Below are 27,303 nucleotides of genomic sequence, written 5' to 3'. Positions count from 1 at the left end.
TCCTTCTAAATTCTCTCGAATACAGATCCAGATCCTCAACTGTTTCTCAAGTGACAATCCCTTCATCTCTAGGATCATTTGTGTATACCTCCTCTGGACTCACTCTGAGGCCAGCACACCCTTCCTAGGGTGTGAGGTCCAAAACTACTCTCAATATCCCAAAAACATCTGACTTATGCCTAGCATCAAATAGCCTCAAATAATGTAACCTGCAAAGTAACGATCTGTATATCCTTTGTTTGCTGTGATCTGCTGTACCACATATATTTCAATATATGTGACAATGAAATAAAATCAAAATAAAATCAATCAGGAAAATTGCCAGAAATTCAGCCGAGACCGGAAAGACCCAATTCTGGAATTACACATGCTGGAGGCAGGACGTCAATTAGACATACCCATGAGCCGCTTTCACCCATTACTGAATCTGCTGGTATTTAGTGGTGGCTCAAGGATTAAAGGCAAGTTACAAGATTCTCACCTGTGCTGTTTGAAGGCCGTACAGAAAACTCTTGTTTGCTAGCATCTCACCATGATTGTCTGGTCTGTGTCCACCTTGGCCACTTTGCTGCCGAAGCCGATGTACACAACTTGGTCATTTCTGGACCTGTCTTTCTCAGTGCTTCACTGAACAGTCTCATGTCTTTAACCCTTAAAACTCCACTCTATATCCAGTTTTAAACCACTATCTCCAGTTGGAAACCCTTGCCCATCCCTCAGTAACTTCCTATTTCTCATTCACTTGTGGGACATCGGCATTGCAGGCTGACCCATATTTATTGCCCACCTCTTGTTGCCCTTGAGAAAATGGGGTGAGCTACTTTTTCTTGAACCACTACATTCCACATGCTGAAGGTTGACCCATAGTGCCCCATGGGAAGGGAATTCCAGGATTTTGACCCAGCGACCGTGAAGGAACGGTGATTTATTTCCAAGTCAGGATGGTGAGTGGCTTCAAGGAGAACTTGCACGTGGTGGTGTTCCCATGTATCTGCTGCTCTTTTCCTTTTGGTTGGAAGTGGTCATGAGTTCAGAGGGCACTGTCTGAGTATCTTCATGAATTTCTGCAATGCATTTTGCATTTAGAACATGATACTGCTGCTACTGAACATTGGTGGTGGAGGGAGTGGATGCCAATCAAGAGGGCTGCTTTGTTCTGAATGGTGTCGAGCTTTTTATGTAGCGTTGTTGAGGCTACACTGGTCCAGGCAGTTGGGGGAATGTTCCACCACTCCTGACTTTTGCCTTGTAGATGATGGATAGGCTTTGAGGAACCAGGAGATGGATTACTCGCCACAGTATTCCCAGCCTCTGCCCAGCTCTTGTAGCCACTGTGTTTATGTTTTGAGTAGAGTTGACTTTCTGATCAATGATAATCCACAAGGCTGTTAATAGTTGGGGGCTTCTGATGGTAATACCATGGTGTTAGATCGCCTCTTATTCATGATAGTCATAGCCCGGCATTTGTGTGGCATGAATGTTACTTGCTGCTTGTCAGCCCAAGTCTGGATATTGTCCAGATTTTGTTGCATGTGACCAGGATTGCTTCAGAATCTGAGGAGTCACGAATGGTGCTGAACATTGTGCAATCATCAGTGAACATCCCCACTTCTGACCTTATGATGGAGGGAAGGTAGTTGATGAAGCAGCTGAGGATGATTGGGCCAAGAACACTAACCTAAGGAAGTCCTGCAGAGATGTCCTGAAGCTGATATGGTTGATCTTCACCGACCACAACCATCTTCCTATGTGTCAGGTAGGACTCTAACTGTCTCCATCCGTTTCTTGATATCACGTAGAGTGAGTCAAATTAGCTGAAGCCTGGCATCTGTAACGTTGGGGACTACTGGAGGAGGCCGATATAGACCATCCATTTGGCCCTTCTGCCTGAAGATTGCTGTGATGTGCTGAGCTCTTCCATCATTGAGGATGGAGATATTTGTGAAGCCTCCTCCTTCATTGTGTTGTTTAATTGTCCTCCACCTCTCTCAACTAGATGTGATAGGACTGCAGAGCATAGATCTGATCCGATGGTTGTAGGATCACTTGGATCTGTCAATCACTTCTTATAGTGTCTAGCATGCAAGTTATCCTGTTTGGTAGTTTCTCCACGGTGACAGCACATTTTTAGGGATGACTGATGCTGCTCCTGCCATGTCCTCCTGCAACCTCCATTGAATTGTGGTTGATCCCTGGCTTAGTGCTAATGGTTGAGTGGGGGATATGCTGGGCCATGTGGTTACAGATTGTGCTGGAGTACAGTTTTGCTGCTGTTAATCCCCCACCGCACCTTATGGATGCCCAAAATTGAGTTGCTAAATCTGTTTGAAGTCTGTCCAATTTAGAACGGTGGTAGTGCCACACAGCACAATCGAGGTTTTTCTTTGAGTGAAGGCAGGACTTTGTCTCCACAAGGACTGTATGGTGGTCTCTCTTACCAGTACAGTCATGAGCAGATGCCGCTGCATCTGGGAAGGATGAGGTCAAGTATGTTCTTCCCGCTTGTTGCTTCTCTCACCAGCAGACCCACTGTGGCAGGAATGTCCTTTTGGTCCCGACCAACTGGATCAGTAGAGCTGCTGCTGACCGCTCTTAGTGGTGGACATTGAAATCCCCCACCCAGAGCACGTTTTGTGCCCTTGCTATCCTCAGTGCCTCCTTGAAGTATTGTTCAGCATGCTGGAGGTACTGATTTCATCAGCTAAGAGAGGATGGTACTTGGGAATCAGCAGGAGGTTTCTTTGCCCATGGTTAACCTGAATCCATGAGATTTCATGGGGCCTGGGGTCAATGTTGAGGACTCACAGAGCAACACCCTCCCGACTGTATACCACTCTGCTGCCACCTCTGCTGGGACTGTCCCAGATGTCAGTGAGGAGGACCTTGCAGGGTTGATAGGGCTGTTTCTACCATTGTCATTTCTGGTACAGAGGTTGATGCCAGGTGATCAGTCCGGTTTCATTTCTTTGAGACTTTGTAGCAATTGGTGCAGCTGAGTGGTTGCTAGGCCATTTCAGAGGGCAACTGAGAGTCAACCATATTGCTGTGGGTCTGGAGTCACATGTAGTCCAGACTAGGTGAGGGTGGCAGGTTTCATTCCCTGAAGGACATTGGTAAATCGAAAGAGCTTTTGCAAAAATCACCACTGATTTTGTCAGCATCGGTAGATTCTTAATTCCGGATCAGTTTTTTTAAAATTCAAATTCAAATTCCACGTCTGTGGTAGAATTCAAACCCGGCTTTCCAGAACATTAGCTGAGTTTCTGGATATATAATCTTCTCATAATACCACTAGGCCATTGGCTACCCCCACATTCAGCACACTGAGTATGCACCCACCCTCTGAAAAACATCTCACCCAGACTCTGCATTTCCCACGGCCCATCTGCCTAGCCTGCACATTCCTGGACACTATAGGTAGTCAATTCAGCATGGCCAACCTACCTAGCCTGCACATCTTTGGATTGTGGGAGGGAACTGGAGCACCTGGAGGAAACCCATGCAGACATGGTAGAATGTGCAAACTCCACACAAACAGTTGCCTGAGCCTCGGTCCCTGGTGCTGTGAGGCAGCTGTGCTAACCACTGAGCCACCTTGATGATGGACAGGCTTTGGAGAGTGAGGAGGTCAGTTACCTATCGCAGTACTCCGGGCCTCTAACCTGTATTTATAGCCACTTTGTTTAGGTGACAAGATTTAGTTTCTAGCCAATGGTAACCCCAAGGGTAGATAATGGGGAACTCATTGTGAGTCATACCATCTGTCAGCCCAAGTCTGGGTATTGTCCAGATCGTGTTGCATTTAAACATGGAATGCTTCGGTATCTGAGGAGTCATGACTGGCACTGAACTTTGTGGAACCATCAGTGAACATCACCATTTCTGATATTGTGATGGAGGGAAGCCATTGATGAAGCAGCTGAATACGGTCAAACCTACAGCACTATCCTGGGAACTCCTGCAGAGATATCCTGGAGCTGTGATGACTGGCCTCCAGCAATCACAACCATCTTTCAATATGCCAGGTATGACTCCGACCACTGCAAGCCTGATCCGATGGTTATAGGATCACTTAGCCTACTTGTTCTCACTTGTTACTTAGACTGTTTGGCATGCAATTAACCCTGTTTGATAGGCACACCAGGTGGACACCTCATTTTTAAGTTTGCATGCTCCTGACGTGCTCTCCTGCAGTCACCATTGAACCATGGTTGATCCCCATTCTTAATGGTAATGGTTGATGAGGTGATATGCCAGGCCATGAGGTTGCAGATTGTGTTGGAATACGATTCTGCTGCTGTTGATAGCCCACAGTACCTCATGCCCAGCCTTGAGTTGCTAGATCTGTTTGAAGTCTGTCCCATTTAGCACGATAGTAGTACCACCCAACACGATGGAGGTTATTCTCAATGTGAAGGAATGATGTCATCTCCACAAGGACTGTGGGATGGTCATTCTTAACGCTCCTATCATGGACAGATGCATCCACAGCCTGCAGATTGGTAAGGATGAGGTCATGTACATGTTTCCCCGGTTATTGGTTCCCTTACCATCTACCACAGACACAGTCTGGTAGCTGTGTCCTGACATTTTATAAGATGCTGCGCAGGAGGCTGTTAAATAAGGTAAGAGCCCATGGCATTAGAGGCGAAGTACTAGAATGGATAGAGGATGAACTGACTGGCAGAAGGCAGAGAGTAGGAATAAAGGGGTCTTTTTCAGGATAGCAACTGGTGACTAATGGAGTTCTGTAGGGGTCAGTGTTAGGACCACAGCTTTTCATATTATACATTAAAGATCTGGATGAAGAAACTAGGGGCATTGTTGCAAAGTTTTCACATGACACAAAGATAAGTGGAGAGACAAGTAGTGTTGAGGAAGCAAGGAGTCTGCAGATAGAATTGGACAGGGTAGGTGAGTGGGCAAACAAGTGGGAGATGGAATACAATGAGGGAAAGTGTAAGATTTGGTAGGAAGAATAGAGGCATAGATTATTTTCTAAACAGGGAAATGCTTCTGAAATCTGGAGTACAAAGGGACTGGGAGTCCTTGTTCAGGTTTCTTTAAGGTTAACATGCAGGTTCAGTTGGCAGTTAGGAAGATAAATGCAGTGTTCGCAATCATTTCGAGTGAGTTGGAATGCAAGAGCAGAGATGCATTGTTGAGGCTGTATATGGCTGTGGTCAGACTGCATTTGGAATATTGTGAGCTGTTCTGGATGTGAGTTTGCTGGCTGAGCTGGAAGGTTCGTTTTCAGACGTTTCGTCACCATTCTAGGTAACATCATCAGTGAGCCTCCGACGAAGCGCTGGTGTTATGTCCTGCTTTCTATTTATCTGGTGAGGTTTCCTTGGGTTGGTGATGTCATTTCCTGCCTTACCAACACAGGAAATGACATCACCAACCCAAGGAAACCTAACCAGATAAATAGAAAGCGGGACATAACACCAGCGCTTCGTCGGAGGCTCACTGATGATGTTACCTAGAATGGTGACGAAACGTCTGAAAACGAACCTTCCAGCTCAGCGAGCAAACTCACATCCAAAACTCAACCTGAGCTACAAATCTTCTCAAAACTCGCTATTGTGAGCTGTGTTGGACCTTGTATCTAAGCAATGATGTGCTGGCATTGGAGGGGACACGTTCACAAGAATGATCCTTGGGAGGGAGAGTGGTTGAGGACTGTCTGCATGTGTACCTGATAGAGTTAGAAGGATGAATGAGTGAGGTTGGGGGTACGATCTGATATAACTTGCAGAATACTGAGAGGTCTAGATAGACTGGATGTGGAGAAGATGTTTCCGCAATAGCAAAGACTGCGACTCGAGGGCACAGCCTCTGAGGGAAGGGGTAACCCTTTAGAACTGAAATGAAGAGGAATTTCTTCAGCCAGAGGTTGGTGAATCTGTGGAACCCTTTGCCACAGACCCTATAAAGAACAGGTCATTGAGTGCATTTAAGACAGAGCGAGATGTATTTTTGATTTGTAAGAGGATCAGAGGTGATTAGAAGATGGCAAGAGAATGGGATTGAGAGCTTGTCTGCCATTATGGAATGGTGGAGCAGATAGGGTGGGCTGAATGGTTCAAAACTGCTTCTGTATGTTATAGACTGATGGTCTTATGGACTTGGCAAGCCAGGAGATTAATTCCTTGTCAAAGAATTTCTAGTCTCTGACCTGCTGATGTCACCACAGCATTAGTATAGCTGATCAGTGGTGTTGATGGTATTGGATAGTAATCGTAGAATCGTTGAACCCTGACACTGTGGAAGCAGGCCATTTAGCCCAGTGAGTCCACACCAACCCTTCAAAGAACATCCTGCCCAGATCCACCCCTGTCCTATCCCTGTAACCCTGCATTTCCCATGGCTAATCCACTTAGCCTGCACAACCCTGGACACCATTGGCAATTTAGCATGGTCAATCCACCTAACCTGTATATCTTTGAACTGTGAGAGGAAACTGGAGTACCTTGACAAAACCTGCACAGCCATGAGGAGAATTGTGCAAATTCTACACAGTGACCCGAGAGTGGAATCAGACCCTGGCAATGTGAGGCAGCATTGTTAACCACTGAACCACCATGCTGCCCTATGGCAATGGTAACAGTAATGGACATTGAGGAGAGGAAGTTGGCATCCTCATGGTTGGAGATGGCTATTGCCTGGTATTTGTGTGATGCCGTCATGTCTTGTCACTTCAGAATCAATCGTTGACCTTATTTTGGATGAACTGTCATTGATAAAACAACTGTTTGTAGTTTACCTTCACCAATTCACCGACATGCAGTAATTATCCAAAGTGGAGATTAATGGGCGCAACCAAATATGATTATATTTCTTTATATTTCCGTGACTAACCAATCTAGCACCCTCAGACACTGCTCAACATTACCTTCTAAGGGCGCTTAGGAATAGCTAATAAATGCTAGACTTAGCATCAGTGCTCAGATCCCATGAAACTGAATGACCCTATCCTATGGTGTAAGCTTACAGAAGTGCCACTTTATACATTTGACACTGTCAATTCTAACTTTAGGAAATGCTTTAAGAATTTTTTAATTCCAGCAATGTTCATAAAGCAGTGTTCAAAAACAATAAATATAATGGTTCACAACTATTCTTGTCAATTTGATGACTTTGGAAACAGGTTTTGTTTTGCTTGGTGTTGTATCAGTTTGATATCCTGGTTGAAGTGAGCATTGCCCATCTTGTTTGGAGCAATTTGCAGTGTTTTACAGGCTTTCAGCAGTGGTAAATATTTCCTCTCGTAAACAGTACCCTTTTCTTCATTCAGCATCGATGCCTCTCCTATCAGCCACTCTATCAAGCCTAATGTTACCACATGGAAACAATGTATTTTAGTAAGAACAAATTCTACCTAGGCTCAGAGAGAGCATTTTTGTTTGGATGATATTAGTTTTTTTCTACTATTTTATTGCCCTATGTATAGTTAATCAGTAGTATTGATGCAAAGAAGCAAACATAAAATCTATTTCTGAATATGAGTAGAAAAGATTCTCAGCATAATGAAATAGAAAATAACATTCCCTGTATCATTACTTCAGGGCTATGTCTGTCCTTGATTTTTGCATCACGTCCCAGGTTTCCATAGAAAAGCGTGAGTATAATAGTGTCATGGAGTGCCAAACTGATCAATACAAAGTCAGCTGCTGTGTTTTCCTTGGGAATCTGTTTCTTTAGAGCTGTTGAAATTTTTTAAATCAATATTGATTGAAGAGAATTGGTGTTTGAGAGAATGCTTGGACTGGCGGAAAATGCCAGCTACTTTGTGATATTTACAGAGAACAGAGCTGTTCCTAAAGGCTTTAGAGATTTAAAAGGGTTGCCAGATGCATTTGAAAACAGCCTTAAAGCATGTCAGAAATGCATTGATTAATGTTTTACGGTTTTTCTTTTTCTAATTCAATAGTTATTTTATTTTGTATTCTTTTAAACTTACTTCAAATTCTTTGATAGAATGTCAGAAATAGGTCTAAATGTTGGAATTTTCGAAATACAAAAGATCTGACTAGGATTGTGTAATCCAGGGTTGTATTTGTCATCTGATGGAAATGATTGACATTTATATCCAGTATTGAAGCAAAGTTAATGTATTGATTGTTTTGAGAAATGATTTTTGTTTTCTTTTCAACTAAAAATTGACCTTCAGGTTTTTGTAGCTCTGGAAAATCTTGGACTTTTCACAGTAGAAGGAATTATTTATTTCAGCCTTGTCAACTTCAGTAAAGAATATGAATTTTGCATTATTTTCTAATTATGACTACCATTTCCCATGAAGAGAAAACAAACCCTGTTTAATGGTTCAAGAACTATAGCTGGGTTGTCAACTAAGCATGAATGCTTGGGTATCTGATGCACCCCTTTCTATAAAACAAAAAATAATAGTTCCTGCTGACATTAAATTGGCACATGACAAATTCCTCTGAACTTTGAATGCAGTCTTGCATATCATTGAAGGTTTGTACTGCTTTTGATTTAGCTTTTAGTCCTGTATCAAACACTTCATTTAAAAAAAACCGTAATAATTGCAAATAAGATATTGCTTAATTTTTTTAGGCTGCTTTAAATTTGTTTCAGAAACTACAATGTGTAACTGAAGACAGCTGTAAGTAAGTCTGTCAGTGCTCAAACTTGGCATTAATGATCTCTGGAGTACAGGATATGAGAAAACTGTTGAGAGTAAAATAATTGATATTCCAAGATGCCGAATTCAGCAAGTGCATTAACCAAATATCACCTGAAATTCTCCCATTGGAATGGAATTCCTGAGTCTTTAATAGCATTAACACTGGCTTTTCATGTAGGCATTCTGTCAGTTACTTTAGAATGAATGGCATTTTTCTGAATTCTGAAATTGTTATATGGTGCAAGAGGATGAAGAGCCCCAAGTCTTGTGATAGGATGAAAAACAAAATTTTCCCTGATTTCACAGTTTATGGGAGGGATGGGCCCTTTTGTTGACTTCTGAACATTTTGGATAATTTTGATGCGTGTTACAGGAGGCGTAACATAACATGGAAGAATGAAGGGTCTAGGCCCGAAACGTCAGCTTTCCTGTTCTTAAGATACTGCTTGGCTTGCTGTGTTCATGCAGCTCCACACCTTGTTATCTTGGATTCTCCAGCATCTGCAGTTCCTATTATCTCTGGAAGAATAAAGATAGTTTTGCATCTGTGGTGTCGAAGCTTTTGAGTACTGGAACCGTTGATATTTTTGATTGGTTATAGACTAATTGATAGATTGATTGCTTGACAACTCAGTTTGCATTATTGCATATGTCTTCTAGGATGCTGAACTTCTTGGGAATTTTGAAATAATTCATCTAGTCATACTTGTGTTCTTAACCTATACAAGCACCTTTTATTTTGTTTTCATTATTTTTATCAGTTAATGTCTTAAATAATGGCTGCAACTATCCACATACTACAAATTCAGAGCACATGTGACACAACTATTCTCTCTTGTACTAAAAGCAATATATGCCAAATTATTATTGAGCAATAAAAACTATCTTTAATTTTTTTGTAGAGATGCTGTAACCTTATTTTATGCTGTTATATCATGATCCATCTCATACGTCATTAAAAACCTGTAGACAGAGCGAACCACATATCTTAGAGTTAAGAGGTATAAGTCAGCCATGTACTGTTCTCATGATTACTCAAATGCACGCCACATAGTCATCTGCTGTATTCACAAATGAGCTCTGAAAGTGAAACTGTTCCACGTGGTATGTATGATCAGCCAATCTGAATGACAGTGCATGGATTCCCATCAGGTTCCACCTTCAAGGCCTTGACTACAGTGAGCTCTCAATCTGTGCATGCTCCTGAGCACTGATTTGTCTGTGTTGGTGTGCTCCTGTGCATGCAGACAGCCAGACAGGCACTGTCTAAAGTGGCTGCGGAGCCTGCCATTGATCGATTGAAATGGTGTGAAGTGAATTAATGTGAGGCAGGCAGTCTGTCTATCAAAGTACACCAAGAATCTGGGGTAGAACTGATGTACAGTAGAAAGCTCAATATACCGGAGGATTGAACTACATATATATTGGAGACACTTTATACCAAATTTCTGTATTCTCATATGAGTTGAAGGATTCCAAGAATATTAAGTAAACATTTCATTGTCAAGACCTACATGCTGAAGGATCTGGTATCCACTACTAAATTAATGTTATCAGTCAGCAGTTTGTAAAACACGCTTTGTAAGTAATCTACTGACATTACGTTATACTCAGAGTTGATCTTGACAAAAGCTGTCAAGATCCAGGACTCAGTTACAGGAAATGAATTGAGAAAGCATGAGAAAATCCAAATTCTACTGTGGCACCAATATATAAATGATTTTTAGGCTATAATATCTGATTGGTTACCTGAATAAATTCAAGTACGGAATGTGATACGATTCCAGTTTCAGAAGTTAGTGTAATGAAGTAAGACGCTGTTAAAGCATTAGTGTTAAATTGGACATGACCTTTCTTCAAAGAAGAGCATGTTGTTTAAAATATAGCCTCCATTTTAAATATAAAGCTTGTGTATAAATTATAAAAATGGCACTTAAACTGTTGTTGATTAAACGTTGAGGGAAGTAAAAGCATTCCCAGCTGATTTTTTTTAATGTAAAGTTTATAACGAGGTTCCAAGATGGGGAATCTTGAGGGGCTCCTGTAAGCCCAAAGCTAAGTAAATGTTAAGGGTTATTGGTAAAGAGCAGTTGTTGCAAAAGAGCCGGAGATCAGGTAAAAGTTGTGTTATAAGTTTTCTTCAAATTATATGTACTGGTGGAAGGATTTAAGGATAGGAAACAGCTTAATCTTTCGGAAGGAAGAAGGATAAAGGCTTGGCGCCAAAGGACAAGTCACTTTTTATGCAGTACCTTTAATGTGGAATAAAATTGCAGGGTGTTTCACAGATACCTTATAAAGAAGGACGAGACATTAGAAGGGACATGTTAAGAGGTTCTCCTTAAAGGACAAGACGCTAATCGATTATTTTATGAAAAGATTTGCAAAACATAAGTATTAGATGCCTGTTTATAGACACCATTCGTGGACCAGAACTGGCCAGAATCAATGGCTCCACTCACAACAAGGGTCAGTTAGTGGGGATTTTCAAGCTGGAAAGATTTCAAGAGGCCATTTAAGTGCTTGACTACCAATTTTAAATTCAAAGCATTGTGTGACTGCAAACCATTGTAGGTTAGCAAGGAGAGCAATGAAGAGAGACTGGGAATCATAGCTAAAAAGATGCAGTCAGACAAGTTTTGCATGATTTGAAATTCACACTTGGTGAAAGTTGGGCGATGACAAAGCAGCAATGTATATTTGATTGTTGTGATGACATTTAATACATAAAAGTATTGCAGCCAGTGGGTTGTGATAGGTGTGGAGGAGAGTGATGGTACAGAATTGATTTGGTGTTTTTGTCAACAACAGAAGTTGCTGGAAAAGCTCAACAGGTCTGACAGCATCTGTGAGGAAAATATCAGTTAAAGTTTTGGATCTGGTGACCCGTCTTCAGAACCCTTCCTCATCTACAGCATTTGCAACTCTTTTAGTTTTTATTTGGTGTTTTTGTCGCCTGCTCGGGGAATAGAATTCATAATCTGGGGGATCTAGTTTGTCTTGGGACCAAAACGAATGGATTGGACCTTCTGGGACCTGAACCTGTGACGCTTGTGTCTGCCAACACCTGGGGAAGATCCTGATGCATAAACATAAATTGTAATTTTCTAGAAAGTTTAAACTTCAGGTAGTCTAATTTGACCCGCCTGGGACTAACTACTAATGTCTCTCATGCTGATCTCAGTGTGGAGACTTAGAATTAGGCCCACAGCACGAAGAAGAGCCCTTAGTATATGGAGTCTGTGCCAGTCAAAAATAAACACCTAATTATCTAACCCATTTGCAACTTGGGTTAGATTCTCTAATTAGTTGGATACTTACCGGAGAATTATTACTCTCGTTGCTCCTTTTATGTAATTCATTGGTTGAAAGCCAAACCCAATCAGCCACTCACCTGTCTCAACCGTCCACACCTCTAATCCCAAAACCCACCCCAGCAAACGTGCGAGCCGACAACTTATCCCATTCCTCGCTGTTCCACCTGCATAATCCCTCCCTTCTCAACTGACGACTGACACCCCATAACATAACTCTTGCAACTGATCCAACCAACTAACTACTCCCATCATCCCAAGCAGACACCCACCAGGTCCCTATCTTTCATTCACTCATCTGCCTACCAGCCTGCCAGCTCACTCACTCATTCACTTGACCACCCATTTGACAACCCACTTGTTGATGCGCTCACCTCACCCATTTACTCTGTCACTCACCTAGACCCATTGACTCACCCACCCACATGTCCACTTACACGCTGGCGATTCATCCATAGACCCATGCTCTCACCTACCCACCTCCAATGTACTCATCTGCCAGTGCAGCCATACACTGGCACACTCCCTCACCCTCACTCTCACTCATCCATTCCAGTTGAAATACCACTTCCAATTTCATAAACTTCAAAGCTCAATCTCTCTGATGCTCTCTTTAATAACTTCACAGCTTCAATCTATTGTTCAACAATATGGATGCAATTCCAACTCCAAATCTTCTGGACCTATTTAATCTATATCCTTTACTGGCCACTCATCTCCTGACTGCATTACTGCATCCCTCTAATCATTGAAAATTTAAAATCGCTCTATAGTTTTACTTCATCCCATCTCTGTGCCAACTGCACTTCAAAATCTCACAACTACTTCACAGTTTGCCTCATTTTGGATACAAGTTCAGCCATCAGAGTTGAACTGTATCTCAGCAGTTTGGAGTTTTCTTCCTAAGCCTTTCCTCTGATTTTCACCAGCCTCTGAGATTTTGGCTAAATTGTCTAATGCTCTCCCACTTGCTATTTTTATATACTGCTTTTCTTAAAAAAAAAATTAATGTTTTGTTACAAGCAAGTTATACTTTGAACATAAGAGTATTACAAGTAACTGGTATAACCTAGCTTTTCATTCACTGCCTTAAAAAGTATATATGACGATTGTATTGGCTAGTGAATTGTATGTGGCATTGTGGGTTTAAAGGTCAAAGAGTAACTTAATTTAAATTTCATTAAAGAAAAGATAACTGGAAAGCTGTGATTCTAAGTATTTTGATGCATTTCTTTTCAGCTGGTGTGACACCAGAAACCATGCAAACTATTAGTGCAAGTCCTGATTTACAAGGGACAGATGCCAAAGTTCAGGAAGAAGAATCTGATTTAGCTGATGATGACATTACTACAGGTAAGTGGTTCCATTTCCAAATTTTGAAGAGCTATTTTATTGAAGAATATTTTGTCATTTTTACTTTGAAGAAAATTTAAATGTAATAAGTTAAACGTCTGAAAGCATCCACGTCTTGTGACCATGCAAAACTTCTGTTCCAATTGTATGACATCAACCAGGCCTTGCCAAATTAAAATCACATGATAGCAATTTTTATTTGCAAACAGAAATTGCCATTTAATAGTTTCCAGCCACTTTGATTAAGCTTGTTCTAACCTTCATACCTTTGATAAAGGTTAATTCTGTAATGCAATGTTAATTGCAATGATTTTGCTGTGTTCAGAATGTTGTGACCTTTGAATTTATGTGCACAGTAGCATTTATGGACTTTTGCTATCGAGATGAATGGAAACGATTACCTAGATGGATGTTGCTTTGCATAATAGTGTTACATTCCTTGGCAAATACTGTGGGAATTGCCTGATTTCATGGTGGCAAATCTTGGTAAATTAGGATGTATGGCAGCTTTGGATTTTGACTTGTGTACCTTGGGATTTTTTTGACATTGCCATTTGACCCTTAATTGCTTATGTGCTGGTAATCATATAGATTCTAGTTTCCTCCAGAATTTTGATCACAGAGCAAGGTAATTGAACAGCAACTATGATACCAAAAGATTATAGCATATGCAAAGATGATGAACTGGAATTTTTGCATGCAATTCTTGTTTCTTAAATGCATTATTCATTCTCAGATTATATATAATGAATTGAATAGATTTCTTTCTGCATTCTTTTAAAACTGTAAATATGTTTAAATACAAAGCAGTTATAAACACAATCCTATAATAGTATCACATTAAGATGTTCAGCTATTATATTTTTTGTTTTCTAGTTTTTAATAAATTCATATTTTCAACTTATTATTTGACTGCTTTTATTATCTTTCTATATGTGACTTTAAGAGGAGTTGTTTCAGTACCATTATAGCATTGTATTTGGTTACATTGCTAACTAATTCTTATTTGGTAATCACCATTGTATTTAGTGACGTCTAATTGAATGTCAGGTGTAGAAAACTTGCACTGTAGCACTCAAAAAAATTCAATATGTTTATTAGTTGAGCTGTTTGCATACCAGGCTATTGAGCATTCTTTGTTCAGTGATAAATATTTCAAAAAAACTGAGTTAATTTGTTCATTATCGCAGAAATCACTAAATATCTACTATTAAATAATTTTTATGACCAGTGCAGTGGCAGACCTCTTCTTCTAACAGTACTTCGGAATTTTTAGTGCCCTTCTGTAGATGGGTATCCGTGTAACATTTCATCAGATAACAGCAGCTCTGGCAGTAACATGTTCCCTCAGTGCTGCACTGATAAACTAGTGCAAATTGTATGCTCAAATTTCTGAAGCATAACTCAATCTGTGCAACTAACTCGAGGGTTATTATTTTACCAATGCTGGCACCCATATTTGTGTGTATCGTTGTGCTGAACTGCTTGAATAGTAAATTTGTTGTCGTAAACCCTTTTCCTTTTCATTCTTTATTGATGTGTTTTGTTAATCTGTCTTCCATGTTTGATTTCTTAGTTCACATAGTTATAGCTTAGAGACTGCAGGAGATTTCATAATAAATAACAAAAATGGATAGATTATCCAACCATTTTTTGGGTTGTAAATATCACAGGACAAATAATGGTGAAGAATGCCTTCCAAAATGTGCCTCAATAAATTCCCTTTTGCCCTAAACATGGTATCATTTTGTTTCCTAAATGAGTAAGACGTTCCTAGAATATCTATGTCCTACTTGGTACAGTAACATGAGCATTTTTAAATTGCTGTTTTAAATTCACAGACTATAACATCTGAAGCAAGTAAATTCCTCGTCTGCCCCACACCCGCTGTGTTACCCTACTCAACACTGATAATGGATTATTTTTGATCGGACCTCCACCTAAAGTCATAGCTATTGCTTGAAACATTTAGAATTGTCACCTTAGAAATAGTCTCTCGTGAGATGTGCAATAACATTTTAGCAAAATTATAAAATGTCTTTACTATAGTATCAGAAGGATGCTTTCAAGCTTTTGTGTGTTGTATTGAGGCTTATTTAGTATCTTTCTAGCATTTCAGCTGAGCAAAAAGAGCTCTTTTTATATATAGTATGAATTTTTAAAAAGCGGAGGCTTTCAATGTTGTACAAAAATCTGAAAATATTCAGAAATCTTTCCAACATATTATTACAAATTATTGGCTTTACTTTTGACTACAAGAATGGCTAGAGATTCTTGGTTATGATACCCACACTTAGTATTATTTGGAAAGAAGGTGTACTGTTTAAATTTTGGATTTTTCTAAGTGTCTCTTCAGTTTTGGGGCCCTAACCATGTTTGTGTAGTGGATATAGGTAAAACGATTGTCGTATAACTTTGAACACATAATTCAAAAGCATATTTAAGATTTTGGATTGCTTTAAATGCATGTGAAGTTTTAATTTCTGTGAATCCGTTGACTATTAAGTGTGCACGCTTAGTTAAGATAATTTATGGGCCCTTGTAAGAGCTTTTAAGTTTATTAGAGATTTTTAAATGTTGAATTAGTTTTGTGTATTTTAATGATTTTAAATAATATGTATCTATGCATATATATGCATAGTTAAGCACACAAGGATGACTGCCGTTGATAAAAGCCATATACTATATAATGCTCGTAAGGTTGGTGTTGTGGTATACTCTTAAGACCTCCATGACATGCACAAGTCTGTAGTTTTAAATAAATATCTCTAAATTTGCTGATAGAACCCGTGCAGTTGTTTCCATGCAGGTGTCAATTCTTAATTAGCTCAGTCAAGGAGGATGAGTTGCTCTCATGTCACTGGTCTGTATTGTATTTTATGGACATTTTGAGCATAGATACAAGAGATGGGTGAACTGTTTACATTGTACAGTTTATGACATTGGAACACCGATAATCTGCAGTTCTTGTTTTATTAACCACTATCTAACTGCAGAATGGGCAACTGAAAAATCTGTTCTGAAGAAGACTTAAAATGTCAACTCTGGTTTTTTCTCCACAGATACTGCCAAATGTGTTGAGTTTTTACAGAACTTCTTGTTTTTATTACAGAAAAATGTCCATTGAATCTATTACGTGACAACCTATCACATTTAAATTATTCTTTATTGTTCCGGAGAAAATGTCAGTGTATTCTGTATTGAAGCATATGACCAATTGAGTTGTTCCAGAGGTGCAGATATCTTCGTTCTCTCATGACAAGTGACAATGCCGTTGGTACAACAAGGGCTGTCTCCAAAATGTTTTTTTGCCAAATGGCAATCCTGTAGTTAAAGCATTGCTTTAAGATGTCAAATTTATAGCAGTTTTAATTGACTTGACTTGCTTATTTCAATATTAATAATTACTTAGTTATTTTGGACTTGAATTTCATGTAATTTGTCTTGTCCTCCTCAACAGAGAGAACTATCATGTTGACAGATGTGGGGCAGCTAGATGTGAATGTGCGAGAGAAAAAAGTTGAACGATTTGCAGACTCTCTGTAAGATTAGACAGTATATGGAATGGCTCCTGTGGATTATAAATGGCAATATGCACCAACTGGGTCAAGAAGCCTGTTTCTGTGATGTTTATATTTAGCTGTTCGTTTTCATTGTTACTATGATACTTTAAAGCAATAAGCAAAGTCTTGATCCACTTTATTTTTGTGCAGTCATTTAGTGTTGAGAATCTACTAAGTGGCTAATCGTCAGTAATTTCAACTTGTTTGGAAACAGAATGAAGCGCATTGTGTTATCTGTCTATGTTTCAACTGGTGCTTATTGATCTGGTATAACAGAGGGCACCAGTGGTTGATGTGGATTTCTGCAATCCATTCTGTAGATTAAGAGAATGTCAGGACTCGTTTGTTGTTCAAATTTATTTCATTAAAATGCCATGTAAAAGCATTCGGACAGCAAGAAAGAAAAATTTCCTTTGTAAGATCTGGTACAGTCTGCCTTAACTTGTATAACTGCTTTATCACGAGATGAGGAGGCTGTCATTGTTTGCACTTGCTGTATCTGCTTAAATATTTTATGCTCATATCTACTTCTGCACTGGGATTTAGAAAACTATTAACCTATGGTGACATTTTTAGCTTGTATGTATTGAATCTGTTGAAATATAAATTTTGCAGACAATCTGTATGTGGGGGTGTGGCTATGAATATTAAATACTATAACAGATTATATAAAGGTCATCCATTGACTTTCTTTGAATAGGCAAATCAGTTGATTTTGTTTTGATGCATTATTTAAATTCCTAAACATACAAATATGTGACTTAGTTGAATGTTTTATTTGAGACAGTTATAGCCATTTTTTTTAGGACTGCGCATTTAAACAGAGAAACAGTCTCAGCATTCTTGGAACTGAATGTAATTGCTCAGTCTTGGTTGCTGCAATCTGCAACTTTAGAACCTTTTAAATGCCTGGGAACCTTAAAAATAACACTATTTTAGCATTCAGCTATTCTTTATAAATTCATAAAAACACATTATTATTAATTTTCTGTGCAGCAAAATAGTTGTAGCATCTTATGTCATGAACAAAAACAAAGTTGCTGGAAAAGCTCAGTAGGTCTGGCAGCATCTGTGGAGGAGAAAACAGAGTTAATATTTCGGGTCCGGTGACCCTTCCTCAGAACCATCTTATGTCATAACTTGGCTACTTTGTATCTATTTTTATGCAGTCAAAATAGCATTTGAATAAAAACTCAGGTAGTTTACTTTCTCTGAGGATGGCTGAGTTCCAGTAGACATTAGAAATAATTAATAATGTCATAGACAATAATTTGAAGTATCTTGTGCTCTCTCTTCTGCTCTCCCCGGCCCCTCCCGCCGCCACCACCACCACCATCGCCACCACCAAAAGAAAGCAGTGTGAACTTGAGCTGGCATTTTAGTTGATGTTCAACAGCATCAAAAGCTATTTCAATGATTTAGTTGCTCCCTTGTTAAATGCTGTATCGTGCATGAGTAGCCAAGAAATAAAACACGGTCAAATTGAAATATTTTGTTTTAACCACTTCACCATCTTGCATCTGGGTTTCATCTGAGCCTGACTTGTAATGACATGATAGTCTGGCACCATTTACCTTGATCCTGCATGTCTTCAGTTTTGGATGCCCCTCATCTGTTATTTTCTCCGATAGGGCGAATCTATTGTTTGTATTGTTTCCTGTTGTTGTTCCAAATGGAAGTGCTAATTATGCATTCATCTGAATATTCAATGATCACTTCTTGATTACAAGTTATCAAGGTGATGATGGTATCAGAACAGGACTGTAACGAAGACTTTATCGCTACAGAACAGTACGGTGAGGTTACAGGCAGCATGACGTGAACCCAAGACCACGGCTCAGGCCATCTTCATGGCTGTGGACCGCGGCTGTCAGTTCTGCTCAGCGATTCTACTTTGTTGTGTACTTTGAAGGCCAACTTGGAGGAAACTTGCCTGAAGATCGGACACTGAATGTGATCGCTGAAGTGCTCCCCTACTGGGGGTGGGACCACTCCTGTGTGACAATTGTTGCTGTGTACTGTTGTGTCCATTCAGTTGTTGTTGGAGCATCTGCATAGTCTCACCAATATACCATGTCTAGTTGAATGTTTGCCTGCAGCGCATGAAGTAGTAAACTTTGGCCGAGTCATATAAGTATTTGCTGTGCGCAAGGTGGATGGTGTTCCTACATGTGATGGTAGTATCCATGTCAATGATCTGGCAGGTCTTGCAGAGGTTGCCATGGTAGTATTGTCTGGTGTTGTGGTCGATGTTGTCCTGAAGGCCGGGTACTTTGCTGCAAATGATGGTCTGCTTGAGTTTTGGCAGTTTTGTGGAGGCATAAGTGTGTAAGTTTCTGTGCTTGTACTTTACTCACAGTGTCTGACACTTGATCACCTGCAGAGACTTGTTATTCAGCCTGTCGACACTCCACTGTCACCATTTGCATGATCTTTTGATCTCCCTGCTTATAAATTCTACGCCTGTGTACTTCATTTCACCTGATGAAGGAGCAGTACTCTGAAAGCTTGTGATTTCAAATTAACCTGTTGGATCAAAACCTGATGTTGTGACTTCTGACCTTGTCCGAGCCAGCTGTGCTGGTTCCTTGGCTTCCTCCGTTGGCCAGCTGGGTAGAGCGTGGCCCTTGTTTTGACTCACTCCATCCACCACGACATCCAAGTCTCAATCTAAATCAGGTTGCCAGCTTTTTGTTAAATTATTTTTTTCATGGGATGCAGGCATTGTACATGACAGTGTACTAGTTCATTCCTTCTTGCCCTTGAACCAAGTGGCTTGTTAGATTATTTTAGATGGTAGTTAAGAATCAACTGCATACCAGCCAAAACATGGATTCTAATGAAACCCAAACCAGGTACAAATGGAAAATTTCCTTCCCTAGAGGAAATTAGTGAAACAAATGGGTATTTACAGCAATAGCTAATGGTTACATGGTTACCATTGCCGATTTTTATTGAAATGAAATTTCACCATCTGCTTTTTGGGAATTGGACCCCAGAACAGTCCCCGTTGTCTGAGACTCTACCTTACTAGTTTCGTGACATTAGCACTCTGCATTGCCATCCTTTCTGGGACACATCAGCTTCCTGAGAGGACAGTGTGAGGTAGTTTTTGGCTTACGGCATCTGAAGTGGTATATGCTGGGCTTTAAATATGTCACCAGTGACTTGTGCAGAGGAAGGCCCCAACAGTAGTAGGAACTTACCCACTACTGCCCAATTTGAGCATTGGAATGATTCCAAAGAGGCATAACTGATGAGAGAAGCAGAGGGTAGTAGGTTGGCACCATGAGAAGTGCCATTGTGAGCCATGACAGGAAACTTAGCATAAATCTCATCAAAAATAACACACCTTAGAAATGGGAAAATCCAGCCAAGGGTTTTTCATGCAACACATGACATGAAGGCTTTGGAAGGCAAAGGTGCGGGTACTGATTGGCCGTAGGGACTTGTACTGGTTGCAAGTTGCAATAGTTCAGCAATGAAAATTGTAATTTTGATTTCATTAAATTACTTCGTGTTGAGACAGCAGGTACACCTCAGAGAGTATGGAGTGGGTTGGTTGAAATGTTGCCTGGTTTCTCTTAAGTAGTAAGGACCAAAGTAAAAATATGCAAATTCTACTTGCTTCAAGTTCAGGGATGACAGCTGGACTGTTAATCCAGAGACACAGATAATGTTCTGGAGACCTGAGTTCGAATCCTGCCATGGCAGATGGTGGAATTTGTACTGGATAAAATATCTGGCATTAAGAATCTAATGATGACCATGAATTTGTTGTCAATTGTTGGAAAAACCCACCTGGTTCACTAGGAAACTGCCATCCTTACCTGGTCTGGCCTACATGTGACTCCAGACCTACAGCAATGTGGCTGAATCTGAACTGCCCTCTGGGCAATTAGGGATGGACGATAAATCCTGCCTAGTCAGTGACGCCCTCATCCCATGACTGAATAAAGAAAACAAAAAGCACATTGACTTCACTGAAAACAGTGGTGATCCCATGTAATGTCGTACAGTTACTTCTACTGTTAGCACTTAGATTGTTCACAACCCATCAATTACTATCTTGCTCAGGGCATAGGATAAGGTGTTTCCTCAGGCTAACCAACTTTGACATTTAGATTTAAATGATTTCCCCCCCAATTCTTATATTATACTTTAGTCATATTTTAAAACTACTTCTTTGATTAAGGAATTTTTAACTAGTCTATTTAATATTGTAGGTAGTTTCAAAGAAGCAACATTTACTACAAAATAGATTTAGCTGTGGCCTTTGCAGTTGTTTAAGGAGTTCATCTTGCATGTCTAAAGAAAGGTCTCGACCAGAAACGTCAGCCTTCCTGCTCCTCTGATGCTGCTTGGCCTGATGTGTTCGCCCAGCTCTGCACCTTGTTGTCACAGATTCTCCAGCATCTGCAGTTCCTGCTATCTCAGGAGTTTATCTTGGCTGGTTCACGGGCTGAAACCTGCACTTGGCAATATTCATTTACTGACACAATCATCCTTCCACTAATGAGGCTGGAATTTATTACTTCTCTGTTCTTAGGCATGCTGTTATCAAAACTGTCTCGAATGATTGGTCATAAGGCTATTTTGCTAACCTTGGATTTGAATTGTTCAAACGTACCATTGTGTTTCACTTAAATGTTAGAGCAGGCTGTCCCATTTTATATTAACCCTTGTCAACCATTTTGAGTCTTTCAAACATGGGCCGCTTTAGTCTGAAGCAGGTACGGATCACTTTGTATGGACAGGTACAAGTCACGCATACGTTCCCAATGATTACATGTTGATCGCTGCAAAGTTAATATGGTTATAAAATCTAATTCCTGTCCTGTTTCATGACTGGAAGATAGTATTGAGAAGGTCGGGCAGGCAGCTTGGACTTATACCTTTATCTGAAAGATTGAAGGAAATTTTGGCTCTTGTGACGCCGAATCGATTTAGCAGTTATGCTAATTGGTATGAAGAATAAGCCAACCACATTTCAAAGTCTAATCAATAAGGTAATTTTGGGGCTATCCAATTGTGTGGTGTCCATAGACAATCTGGTGATTTTTACTCTCACAAGAAAGGAACATTTGGAGCATCTAGCAGAATTATTCGATTGACTTCAGAAGGCAGGCTTGCTGATAAACCTGGCTAAGAGTGAGTTTGCAAAAAATCAAATCATGTTCCTTGTGTGTGGACAGATGGTCCCACCAAATGTGAAAATAAAGGTTATTGGGGATTTTCCCATACCATCAACAGAAATGGAAGTACTGCGACTCCTGGGACTGAGTGGTGTTTATTGAAAATTCCCGTCAAATTTTAGCAACAAACTTGCTCCATTGGAATGACTTGGTGATGAAGTGCAAAACATTTCAGTGGATGGAAGAATGTCAGAAGGCTGAAAGCTCTGTTAACCACTGCCCCAGTGTGAGCCACACCTAATTTTGCAAAGCCATTCAAGGGGGCTGTCGATGCCTAACTCTTGCAAGAAGAAGACGAGAAAATAGAAAGATGTGTTGGCCATTTTTCCAGAAAATTGAAAGTTCATCACAAATATTCCACAGTTTAGAAGGAGGAGACCTTGAGTTTGTTGTTGGCATTGCAACATCTCAACATTTATATGGTCAATAATGTAGCTGAGACACTTGTATACACTGACCATAACTCCTTAATGTTTTTGGAAAAGCTTAAACATAAAAATACCAGCCTGTTTAGATGGAATTTATTGTTATAGCCATTTAATTTGAAATCTATACATGTGGCAGGATGAGAAAACGTAATTGCCGATGCATTGTCATGACTATGATGCAAGAAAACAATGACGTTTGGTGGTGGAAGAAATGGACTGTAGTATTGAATGTCTGCATGTATTGTAGTAATAGCATAAGACTAAAGGGTTTTAAACAAGATGGAAGGAGAGGTCAATGCCATTGTTTGACAAGAGCAAGCTGGAAATGCTACTAGAGGTAAAAGTCCTCACAATTATGAAGCTTTAATAACTTCCAGCAAATTATAAGATAAATTGGTAAGGGACGCAAAACCACCAGAATTGGATAAGAATTCTGTGTATACTCTGAACTTCCAGGCAAGGGGCAGCCAGCCTTATCACGTAAGTAGACAATGTAGCAACTCCCTGCAGTCTTTTTAAATGAATTCAGGAAAAAGAAAAGTGCATTATGCTCTCTATGATAGCATCATTTTTTTAATTGATATTTATAGCTGGGGTTTGCTGGGAGGATGGTGGTAACATGAATGATGTGATAAGATCCCAAATTACTAGAAATAGACTGAGAACCTCAGATTGGAGGCAGCAATCTAGATGGCGGCAGAGTGGGCTGCTCCGGTTGGAGCTCTTCAGCTCATCTCTTTTCCCTCCTTTCTCTCTTATCTACTTCCCACCCCAACACCACCAAAGTGTGGAGTTGTGGAGCGAGTGGGCTGAGACCTATGGAGGACCGGAATGAGCAGCGTAGCCTTGTGCCTGGAGCCCTGCGGGCGTGCTCTGTGAGCCCCAGAACGTGGTGAGCAATGAGTCCTGGAGCAGTACATTGGCTGCGAGTGCAGGGAAGAAGCCCTGAAGCAGTCTCCAGAGCAGCACACAGGCAGCGAGCCCTGGACAGACACTGGTGTGAGGAGACAGGTATCCTTACCTTAGAACACTGTAATGTTTAATGTATCGCTTAATGTTTTCCTATTTTTAACTTATTTTCAACTGCTTAAATAAGCAACTACTTTTATTCCTGTGCTGTATCCAAGAATTGTACTTAGACCTAAGTTATCCCCCATAAGAAGGCAGACATTATAAATATTTTCAATTGTACTCCTACAAAGGGGCACACATGACAACAAAAGAAGGTTGTATTGTAATAAACAAGAAGGTGATTCATTTCATCCAGTTCCTCTTGTTTATTTTCAGACTTTGATCAGATGGACTGAATTTAAGGAAAACAAGATTTAAGAAAATGTAAACTAAATTGGGTAATTCCCTCATAAATACTGCAACTGAATAGGCATTTCACTGTGGTACGTAGCATTCTCTTTTACCATGTTTGAATAATGTGATGGTTTGCTAATCAATACCCAGTTAATTGGAGGGGCAAGGGTTCTTCATGGCCAACTTCAATTCTAGTTCACATTGTGGGTCACCTTGAAGCCGTTTAGTTTGCTACAATAGAAGGATTTACAACAAATGAAGATTTATCAAAGTAACAAAAATTCCCAAACTGAAGAAAATCGTCTCAATGGACTTCATTTGAATCATGTTAACATTCTGGCAAAGTGTAAAGCTAGGGTTGTTGATTAGTGGGAGGGAGGGCTTGCTTAAAGTTTAAAAGAACTGAAAAAGGAACATGAGCGCAAAGTTACATAGTAGTGAAAAGGCGAATGATAAAGTGTGTTTGCAGTGATGGTGATGGTGGTGGTGGGATAAATATTAGCCAGGCTACCAGGGAAAACTTGCCTACTTTTTAAATTGTGTCATGGGAACTTTTGCATCCACCTGGGGAGAGGGTGGGGTCAGATGCACCTAGGTTTAATATATGGCCCAAAGGACTGCAACTCTGATAGTGTACCACTTCCACAGTGCTTCCAGCCAAGCTGTTTTGCTGAAGACCCTCGAGTAATCTTTGAATTCATAGCCTTCAGACTTGGAGCCACATTGCTACCAAGGGAGCTATTGCTGATATCTGAGCTGCAGCTAATGATCACCATTATTTGTGAATAAAGTGGATATTTAAGATACTAGTTGGGCTACTGATCAAATATACTGCATTTCCTTGCTGGGACTAAGCCAGTTGTGGATTTTTAAGTTGCGTACATGGAGGCAAATGTAGAGCGTACCATCAATTGCCTGTGTGTGTGTGTGTGTGTGTGTGTGTGTGTGTGTGTGTGTGTATGTTGAGCCACAAAACTCAGACTACTCATCTTGATCTGCTTTAGTAACCATCCATGTGTTGGACTGGATCAGCTGAGCCTCTTGGTAATGATGACCCCAAGAATGATGGTAATGAATCAGTTGTCGATTAGATTAATCCGTGAAGGTTTATTCACCTCTGAGGCAATCACAAAACATATACTGCAGTTTGTTTAAATGCCCTTGGAAGAGAAATCAGTGTTCCAGCTGTTTTCTGAGAGGCCAGATTTTGTTGCAATCCAGCTTTTGGCTAAGTGCTCCTCCGATGTTCCTTTAGAACCTCACAACCGCAGACTCCACAGTTCAAACGTTGGCTTCTCTGTGATTCTTGTTCTGTGGTATGAAACATCAGAAAACAGCCTTAGCCAACTATAATAATTTAAAACTGCAACGCAAACTCAAACAGCAACAGGGTTAACTACCTTTCACTGAGAGGATTACTGTAGATTTGCAGTGACTGACCTCCAGGGAGTTAAAAGCTCCATAAGACCCCTAACTAACACTGTCTCTTAAGTTGTTTTCCGAACACCAAGAAATCTCGGTTCTGAAGGAGTGCTGACTCACGTTATTTTTGTTTCTCTCCCTACAATTGTTGCTGTTCCTGCAGCATTCTGTGTTGTATTAAACGGTTCTTCCTTTTGGCTATGCACTAATTGAGTTGACAGCAATGAATTCAAGACAAAGAATTTCCCCGAGTTACAGAGTAATACAGCACATGCAGCCTCTGCCAGGTAAGATGTGATGACCTAGTGGTATTATCACTGGACTGTTAATCCAGAGTCCCCGACAATGTTCTGGGAACCCGGGTTCGAATCCTGCCATGGCAGATGGTGGAATTTGAATTCAGTAAATATCTGGAATTAACAGTATAACAATGACTGTGAATCCATTGTCAATCGTCAGAAAAAACCATCTGATTTGCTAATGTCCTTTAGTGAAGGAAACTGCTATCCTTACCTGGTCTGACCTATATGTGACTCCAGACCCACAGCAATGTGGTTGACTCTTAACTGCCCTCTGGGGAATTAGGAATGGGTAATAAATGCTGCTGTGCCAGTGATGCCCTTATCCCGTGAATGAATAAAGAATAAAAAGGAATACAGGTTAACTAGCTTTAATCCCAAAGTATTCCTTCATTCTAGGAAGCCCTATGAGTAATCTGTCCTTGACTGGAATAATTAAAGGTGTTGTGTATCCAGTTTTTCAACTGAGTCAGGCCACCTGCTCTATCTTATCTGTCAAACTGTTAAACATTCTAAATTGACATGACACCACTGTTTTAAGCATAAGAAACTCCTTGTTTTAATTGCGTTCACCTCCAGGTTACCTATCTGTTTCCCAAATTGGTGTGCATTCGCCACAGTTAAGATTTTAATTCTTAAAACTGGAATTTATATTTAAAAACAGATGAACCATGAACGAGATATTCACAAGAGCACTGACAGCTTCATTATCCGGAGAATTATAAATGCAACAGAACATGGTTCAATGATCACAGACCCTTTGTCCTTATGGAAGCAATGTGGAACGTTATTGGTGAAGCAGTTAGTTGGGCTTAGAATGCTGCCTGAAAAGCTCCAGTGATGAATTGGGACTGAGAGTATTTGCCTCAAACAACTTCAACCCTCTTTGCTTGTGGTATGTATGACTTCAGCCAGAGAAGGGTCTTCCTACCAATTGTTTTTACTTGTGATCATTGGTGATACACCTTGGCTTGATGTCAAATTGGTCTATCCTTTAAACCTATTGAGTCTGTTGTGCCATTCAATGAGATCATGGCTGATCTGTGGTCAAGAACTCCACAAGATTAACTACCCTCACAGAGAAAAGATTTCCCCTCATTTCTGCCTTTGCTGTGCAACACTTATTCTGAGATTATGCCCTCTGGCCCTCAACTCTCCCACAAGGGAAAACAATCTCTCTGTATTTCCCATGTCAGGCTCCACTAAGAATCTCATACTTTTAGATGGAAGTGGTCATGTGTTTGGAAGGCAATGTCTAAGCAGCTTGTAGATAGTACACACTGCTGTTACTGATTGTTGGCGGAGTGAGTGGATGCTTATGGATGTGCAAGTCAGATGGGTTGCTTTGCCTCGGACGGTGTCAAGTTTCTTGAGTGTTGTTGGAGATTTACCCAATGAGTCATGTGGGGAATATTCCATTGCATGCCTGACGTGCACCTTTCGAATTGTGGGCAGGCTTTGCCGAGTCAAGAGGTGAGAAACTTGCCATGGTATTCCTAGCCTCTGTGGCCTACTCTTGTGGCCACCGTATTTATGTGGTGAGTCCAGTTGAGTTTCTGGTCAATGGTAGTGGAGGATTCATTGATGGTAACACTATTGAATGTCAAAGTTAAGATTGTCCGTTATTGGAGATGGCCGTTGCCTGACATTTTCATGGCGTAAATTTTACTATCACTAGTCGGCCCAAGCCTGGATATTGTCCAGGAACTTGTTGAATTTGAACCTGGACTGCATATGTATCTGAGGAGTTGTGAATGTTGCTGAACGTTGTGCC

The 27,303-nt window shown here is 40.4% G+C and overlaps 1 protein-coding gene across 6 annotated transcripts in view; it reads left to right on the top strand.

Annotated features, from left to right (window-relative positions):
* Positions 1-27,303, top strand: part of LOC125455412 (WD repeat-containing protein 7) — a 626,944-nt gene that overhangs the window by 223,189 nt on the left and 376,452 nt on the right. For all 6 annotated transcript variants that reach the window (XM_059649557.1, XM_048537354.2, XM_048537344.2 and 3 more), the window contains one exon: positions 13,204-13,317. In XM_059649557.1, the coding sequence (XP_059505540.1) occupies positions 13,204-13,317 (114 nt within the window). The remainder of the gene's footprint in view (positions 1-13,203; positions 13,318-27,303) is intronic.

This window comes from Stegostoma tigrinum, chromosome 1 (genome assembly GCF_030684315.1).
Source record: "Stegostoma tigrinum isolate sSteTig4 chromosome 1, sSteTig4.hap1, whole genome shotgun sequence".
Lineage (NCBI taxonomy): Eukaryota > Metazoa > Chordata > Chondrichthyes > Orectolobiformes > Stegostomatidae > Stegostoma > Stegostoma tigrinum.
Note: the sequence above shows the minus strand (reverse complement) of the source record. Positions and strands in the feature narration are given on the sequence as shown.